At 44.5% G+C, this 8,173-nt stretch overlaps 2 protein-coding genes across 2 annotated transcripts, besides 2 other annotated features; both read left to right on the forward strand.

The window, feature by feature from the left end:
- Window positions 1-268, forward strand: Tc00.1047053507055.10 (hypothetical protein, conserved; the record flags this gene model as incomplete). The annotated part of the gene is made up of 1 exon (XM_800378.1): window positions 1-268. A coding segment is annotated over one exon (268 nt), but the record flags the coding sequence as incomplete, so codon positions are not given.
- Window positions 1-8,173: a sequence feature (heterozygous, non-Esmeraldo-like haplotype).
- Window positions 1,040-1,094: a sequence feature (GA-rich).
- Window positions 1,120-8,173, forward strand: Tc00.1047053507055.20 (hypothetical protein, conserved; the record flags this gene model as incomplete). The annotated part of the gene is made up of 1 exon (XM_800377.1): window positions 1,120-8,173. A coding segment is annotated over one exon (7,054 nt), but the record flags the coding sequence as incomplete, so codon positions are not given.

Here is an 8,173-nt window from a genome sequence, read left to right on the forward strand (position 1 = left end):
ATTTAATATTTATCCTACGCCTGTTTTCTTTGCATCGTATGTGATTATTATTCTAGGCATTTTTGTGTACGATATTTCCGATTTTCGGTGGAGCTGGTGCCCTCATATAAATTACCCTTGTGATGACTCTCGCGACAGCAGTAGTGCTCCTGCGCAATCGCCGAATTCTCATCCAGACGCCGTTGAGGGAGGCACAGCATATGAGGAGGAAATAACGCCCGATGCCGGGATTACCAATAATAGCAACCAAAAAGCCGGTGGTCTCTAAGAGCAAAAGAGGAAGAACGAAATGTTTCTATTTGATTGTTTAAGCCGTGAGGGATTTTTCCCTTATATATATTTTTTGTTCCACTTCACTTATATATGTATATATGAAGGGAAATAGAGGAATACAGACGTCCGTGAGGACTGCGTGACCGGATAGGGGGAATTCGTGGGTGATGGGGCGGTTTCTTTCACCACCATGTTGTTGTTTTCTGCATGAACTTATTTTAGTTTTCGGAGTTACCGCCTTGGAAGGTAGTGAGTGGAGTATACTTTTTTTCCCTTCTCACCTTCTTTATTACCGTTTACGCGAAGTGGGGTCCGGTGGTTGCGGAGGGCCTTTGTAAAGAATGCCACTTTTTTTGGTTCACGGCGGCTTCAGTTATTTTGTCGCATTTTTTATGAGTGTGTTTGTTTTACTGGCGCGTGAGTGTTGTTCTTCCAGCGGTAATTTTGTCCGGTGCTTTAAACCAAACTGTATTTTGCCACTGGTGCACGTTCGCATTGTGGGAATGGGAGGAGGGGGCCTTATCCAGGCGCATATTCCCTTTTTCCTTTTTTATTTATTTTTATTCTCTCTCTCTGTGTGTGTTTGTGGCATCCACATTTTTAATGATTTGTTGGGTGACTCGTGCATGAGATTCCCGACTTTGAGGGAGAAACAAAAACAAAAATTTGTCTGTCCAGCATTTTGTGGACAGACAAACGGTGGAACAGAAGAATGACGATTTTTTTTTACCCTGACTTCTTTGAAGAAGTTTTTATCTGAAATTGTGAAAAATAAAAAATAGAGGGGAAAAAAAAAGGAGAGAAAAAAAGAAAGGAGGGAATTGGAGAAGTACAAGGAAGGAGAAAATGATCGATTTGGGTGCCTCTCAGCCGGAGGCCGTACCTTCTTTTGGAGAAATACCCGGAGAAGGATCTTTGAGGGGCGTCTCGATGGAACTTGTTGAACTTCCGCCAGGTCTGCTGTTACCCGAGGCAAATCAAAGAGACTCTGTGAATTTGGAGGATGATGATTACAGTTCGGATAGTTCCATTGGGGGCCCTTCTCAACCACCACCACCAACAGAGCCACCGCCACCACAACAGCAACATCAACAGCGGCAACAACACGAGGTGCGTCCCTTCAATCGTCGTAGGAGACCACCAAGAGCTGCCTCGAATTTTGAGGAGCGTGATATGGGTGCAAGCAGACGTATTGCGGTTCATCCTGAGATGTATCGTTATTGCAACAAGCCTCCTCAGAAGAGCGTGTGGAACCAGGCGCTTGGATTTTATCCATCGGAATATCTGCGTATGGGTATGGAGGGTATGACTTCTGTGAATCTGGAGGATTTGGTGAAGTATAGTTCTGCGGACATTCTCTCCCGAGCGTGGCCATTGCTTTCCGCTAACGCCAAAAATTTGACATTTGCCCCCTTTTCGCCCCTTCCAGAGCTTCCAGACATACTGAATGTGCGCCATCCAGACACTGATCAAGTGGCTCGTTTTATGCGACTTACTGCCGTTGAAATTACCCGACGTAACACACTTCCTTCTCTTGTTTTCCTTCGGTCATTACTTGTACAAGCAGCTGTTAATTCGAGGGTAAAGAAGAGAGAGGATGCTTTTCTTTCCGTTCAATTGTACTCTGAAGAGTTGCTACGCCCGAACTGGGAAGATGAGTGTTCAGAAAATGCTGAAAGTATAGCTGACAACGATAACGATGACGCTGAAGGGTGGAATTTGGGCAGCGTTGATATTCCTTTCAATGATGTCAACCACGTGGATCCTCTTGATTGGACCATGGCTGTTCTGTATGAATCACTGAAACCTAAAATACCACTACAAGTTCTTCGTTTACTTCACAGAGTTGTGGACAGCTGTGGATTGAATTCTTCGAGTACAACACTTTATTCATGGGGAATTCAACAGTTGACACGGATGCTTCTTATTCAGACGGAAAAGGAGTCCTCATCTGAGCGGGAATGCAGCAACAGTCAAGACAACTTATGGCTAAGAAGTGCAATTTCACTTTTGTTTAAGGTTGTCTTGGCTTCCAAAAAAATTGAAACACTTTTATCTCTTTTTAGGTGGGTCTATAGACATTTAAAGATTGCAGGTGAATTAACATTAAACGGAATTGTTCCATGGATTACTTCCATAGAGACATTTGTGCGCCCACGAATGCGTCTTTCCTTTCCTTTCTCTTGGGTGAAATCATATATCCCTTTGGCTCATTCACTCGGGTTGGAGTTTTCCCGGAGCATTCTTGGCGTTTGTGTTATGCAGCACAATGATGAACCACACGGCATTGTATTGACAAGGAATGGAATTTACAAGATCCCTTTAAAGCCGCCATACAATGTTCTTGTTAAGAATGAAGACGTCCATTTGAAGGAGTGTCACGGGGTGTTTATTGAGAATGACAATATTGCGGTACAGTCTGGGCGTGCTGGAGTTGTGACCTTTTATGACGCAGAAACACTGCAGGTCCGTCATGTGCTGGATGTGTGCAGCGCCCGTTCACACGAAGAGTTTCAGGTATACTATGGAATGGGAAAGTTTGTGTCACCGCATTTTTATCACGACGCCAATTCACCTTTGTTTGCGAGTTTTGATGCATCAATGAAAATTAAAGGGACGGTAGAGCCGAATGCTATTCAAATCGCACAGGGAACTCAGTCTCTCAGTGTTCAGTTCTTTTTGTATATTCAACCAACTTCACAAAGTACTTCTCTAGAGCTTATTAACCTGAATTTGTCAGGTAAGGACTGGCTTTCGGTACGAATCGAATTGGACGGCAGGAACTCATGCGTGTGTATTGTATTTGATTACTGTGGTGCTGTTGTTACAGAAATTCAGGAGCCAATGCAGGATGGATGGGCATTTTGGGACGCCACTTTAAATTCTTCGAACGATTTAGCCTATTGGAATGTGTGTAAAGATGGTGTGCTACTCGAAAGCAATGGAAGTGAAGATGTTATGTTTAAACTCTCTGCTCCAACAGCAGCTTCCATTCGATTTTTGGAAGGGTCATTTAGTGGGTTTATCTCCGGGTTTCAAATATGGCACCGATCTGAATCCCTCAGCGATCTTATTGCTAGTGAAGCCGAAAGCTTTTCCCGCGCGTCTGAGACCAGCCTTTTGTGTTACTTTAAAATGAATGAGGGCTCTGGATGCTGTTTCCGAAGTGAGAAAGGGAATCATGTTTGGAGGGGCACAGCACCATCTTGGTGCGTGCCACAGAAATCCGCACGTGGCAGATCTGTAGAGGACTCGGAGGTGATACCATATGTTCCTTCTGCCGAATATTATGTTGTGACAAATGAGTGCGAAATGGCTATAGTGGAAAATGGATTCTGCACGTGGGTAGGTGAGGACGGACGCATATTGGAGCAGCGTTTTTTGCATGTGAGACCGAGTGAATTGTATTTCCTTTGCACACATACCGGTCGAATGTATAGTATTGTTTCCGACAAGAGCGGTCTTTGTAGTCTTCGCTGGATTCAGGCACCATCGGTTCCTACTAGTTATGTAAACACTCTTCCAAGTATGAAGGATGGTGGAGCCGTATGTGAAAAAATACGTGTTTTTGCCAGGGAGAGGCGTCCGATCACACCGGTGTTACTGTCACATTACTTGCTGCACCAACTATCCACCGCCCTGTTAAATGACGTTGGATGTGGGGTGGATACTCGGCACACGGCGCAGTTGTTTAGGTGTAATGAAGTCTCTCTTCAAATGGTTTCTCGACTTGTTGATATTAGTGACGAGTTGATGACAACCATAGTTACTTCTGATGTGAAGAATAATTTTCTCTTTCTATTGCTCTCGGCATGTGGTCGGTTACTGACGCGACAAATAAGATGGATGGGGCGAGGTTGTCCTCCGAAATTGGTTTCCACTGTGGTTAGTATGTACGAAAGAATTCATGAGCAATCGTGTGATCCCGACAGTTTTTTAGCCGAGGTTCAGAGGGTTTTTGCAAGGCTTCATCGTGTATTTCTCATTGAATGCGTAAGTCATGATTATCAGCTGCAGCGCATTATGGAGTCTAGAAGGCTCAAAGACGTCAAGGACCTGCTTGTCCCAGAGTACTTGCCTTCATTGGTGTCGAGTGTCATTGAAAAGGATCTCAAGAAGCCGTTCATGACGTTTCTCAATCGCCTGAAGGAAGAGTGTCTGGCAGAGACCGAGTCTGTACTCAGTGGTCAAAGGACACCTTTTAGACCCTCAACGGCAACGCTGGCAACACTGCTTGGTATACTTTCACAAGAGACAAACTCCCAATGGCACTTAGTCTCCATTGCACTAGTTAACTCTTTATGTAAGGGAGTTTTACGCATTTTTAATCGTCTTTTTCCTCCGACGTTGCCTGGAAAAAAACGAACACTCGAGGAACTTGAAATGTTGAAGCAGACTTCTATTGGCATTGTTGTATTCCCCATCGCTCACTTTCTCTCCAATCTTGAGATTGATAGCAGTGTGGTTTTGGATGTACTAACATTGCTCAACGAAATCCGAGAAGCACTCGCCTCATATATTCCTTCTGTATCACCGCAACCTGTTAGTCACTGTTTCTCCGAGACTCATAGAGTATTTGCCCCAGCAGCCACAGCACACACAACTGTACTTGATTTGCGCCATGCCCGGCATATTGAAGTCTCATACGAACAAGCACAAACTGAAGAACTTCCACAAGTACACATTTCGATTGTGACAAATGAATTTAGGAGGGTATCAGAAACGTTAAATACGAATTGTGTGGCGTTTAACTCAGGAGGTAAACTAGAAATCACTTCTATACCTACAGGCCAAAATAAGGAGATGACACTCACTGTGAATGCTCAAGTGAGAATTCAGACTCAATCAACACACTGGATTCGAGATATGTGTTTTGCGTTGAGTCAAGCCATCCTCCGTATTACGCATCAACTGCTACTGACTGACTTTCCTGATTCTATTCTCCTTCCAAGGGAAAGCTTGTTTCGCGGTGGACTCTCACAGGAGGTACTTAAGCAATATCGTGTCAGCTCTACTGTAGAAGAGCGTCTTTTGGATAATTCTGACTTGATGGAGCTTATTCGGTTGTGTGAGGGAACAGGTGAGCTTTTTCCAGTGTGGCAAACCATGTACAGTAAGAAGCGAATACCTCATCAAGGACGCCTGGAACCCATTTTGCGTTCATTTTGTGCTGCACATGCATGGCATTTACATCGTCCCAAAAGTGTTCCTCTTGCCAAATTTTTAGAGGAGTCGCTTGAGTTTATGCGCAAAAGGGCATTTCTTATATTGGAGGCCTTGCAGCAGGGAACTAAAGATGCCATGTTGGAGCGGTCTCAATTCTTGTTAAAAATGGTGAACCCTCGTGCTAGGCTTGAGTCGATTATTGCCGAGTATCAACAGACTGAGGAACCGATTACGAGTGAATCTTTATCTGTGAGCAGGGGTGTGATGCCAAGTGTTAGATCCGTTGCAAGTGTTGCTTCTTTCTCTCGCGATCATACGGGGAGTCGAAGTGCCAGTTTTATGAGGCGTTTTGCTACTGGTACGTCGGATTTCTCAAATTTTCAGTATGATACTGCGGGGAGTATTTTTCGACCGCTTAATTCTTTATTGGGTGTTGCGGCTAGACGTGATGGTATGCAAGGTACTCCGGAAAACACTTCCTCACAGATTTTAAATTTTCTTCTTCGAGGATACAATGAAATGAGTAATGACGAACTTATACGTGCGCTCGTTAAAAAGGCTCAGCAAGCAACGATTCACACGGCTGCGTATAGACTACAAGAGGAGTTATGTGCTGCCCATCAATCGGATGAGGGCATGACATCCTCAATAGTCACTTTGCATCTCCTTTACAGAGAGCTGGCACATCTTCAATATGATGGATACACAAAGAGGGACACAAATGGTGGAGATGGTCCCAAGTCCGTCAGCTCAGATGGGCATTCTCGCGCGGAGTCCATGGAACATCACTACATTGAGCTTATGATTGGCTGTGGATTTCATAGGGAGCTCGAGTTACAGAAGGCATCTTGTGGGTTTCTTCACTCCATTATTCAACAAAGTTTATTGAATGATACTGGAAGTGGAAATTGCATTAAGCAAGAAGGCGATGTTGGACCCATTTCCCTGTGTGCGATACTTTGTCATCCATGGGATAATGTGGATATGTCCATCATTCACCCTGCAAAGATTTTTCGGGTTTTGAAAAAATATATGTTTTGGGGTCTTCATGATCAACCATCATCCTCAACAGGAAATCCCGCGGAAAAAGATGCCTGGTTGGATTTTTTAAAGGAATGTGGTATTTTCAGCTTATTGTACCGGGCCGTTATAATACCTAATACGTTTCAGTCTTCTGTTGAGAAAGTCAACATTGTGGAGGGTGACACCATTGGAGTTCAGGTTGAGGACTCGGATGTTTCTTGTTTAGCACGTAATCATTGGAAAGCTCTAAAGGCAGAGACCTACATGAATCATACATACACTGAAAGGGATTTATTTACAGGTTTACTGAGTGGATGTGTTGTGACGGAGATGCCACATGCTCTTTATTTTGAGGTGAACTTGGAGCTTCTTTTCAAAGAGGGACTTTTTTTATCCATTGGACTTACTAGTTCTCCACTTTCTTCATCTATGCAAGTTGGTAAGGAAAATTCCGTCGTGTTTTCTTCAGATGGCATGGTTTCATACGGCAGGTCTACCCATCGTTTTAGCACTAACTGGTTAGTGGGAGATGTGATTGGCTGTGGTGTAATGGCACCTTTTAATAGTGTATTCTTTACTCGAAATGGGGAGTTTTTGGGGATTGCCACGGACTGTTCCTTCCCAACGATGATCCCTCTTGTTGCGGCTCAAGCTTCAACTAGTCTTGTTAAGCTTGTTGTTAATTTTGGGAAGCACAGCCCTTTCCGGTTTGATCTTGCATCATTGCATGGTTCTTGTCGAGCGCGCCTAAACTCGAATCCCATGATTGGTGACAGTGCATTTCTGACGTCCCACTACCTGGTGACGCTTTGCTATAAAAATCTACTACGTCATGAAAAAAACGAATCAACAATAAATGAGGATTCCGTTTGCGCTCTATTGGAAGAGGCAACCATCTTTCTTCGTGAGACGGTTGTGGAATTGGTACGTCGAATTCGGCACTTCTCTATGGAGAGTGCTTCATCTTGGGCACCAAGATCTCGACGCGTTCAGGATGGTAACGCGTTGCTAGCACGATTGTTTCGCACGGTAAATGTTGTCATTGATTGTTTTCAGTTTAATGCTGTGACAAGTACAACACACCTGGAGATCCTGCGGCTTTGTTCAGTGACGTTAATCGACGCGCATGATCGTTGGGCCAAGGTTCGTGCTGCTCGGTGTTTGAGAAATACAGCTCGAACACTTCGACAGGATTACTTTGGAGAGGCTGTTCAGGCGTTGCGACGTTTTGTGACACAAGATATACTTGTGAACTCCCTTGTGGACCTTGCACGCACGAAATTATTTCGAGAGAATGAGACACCCGCATTTGTTCCTCGATGGCTCGGAGGGGCAACTACAGTGATGGGGAAGGGGGCTTTCTATGGTTCTTCACCTATGCCAGCTCGAGGAAGGCATATGATTGGTTTTCGGATCCGCCGACGCCAGCAGGAGGGTCGGGGAGTAGGTGCGCCATTAGGTGGATGCTACTACGTGGGTCTTACTCACGGACATCCACCTGTTTCAAACATGACAAGTCTCATCAGTCGGGACGATGTCTATGTATTACAAGACACAGATGATCAAGATCAAGTGCCACATCTTCTTTTGCGTCGTCATTGTATTCCTAGAAGTAGTCAGCGCCGAATATATGGAAATGATGAAATTGTGTGGTTGGAGCTAAATGCCGACGTGGGAGAGATTACATATTATCGGGATAAGATGGTGCTCA

This window comes from Trypanosoma cruzi, genomic scaffold (genome assembly GCF_000209065.1).
Source record: "Trypanosoma cruzi strain CL Brener 1047053516813 genomic scaffold, whole genome shotgun sequence".
In the NCBI taxonomy this organism is placed as follows: Eukaryota; Euglenozoa; class Kinetoplastea; order Trypanosomatida; family Trypanosomatidae; genus Trypanosoma; species Trypanosoma cruzi.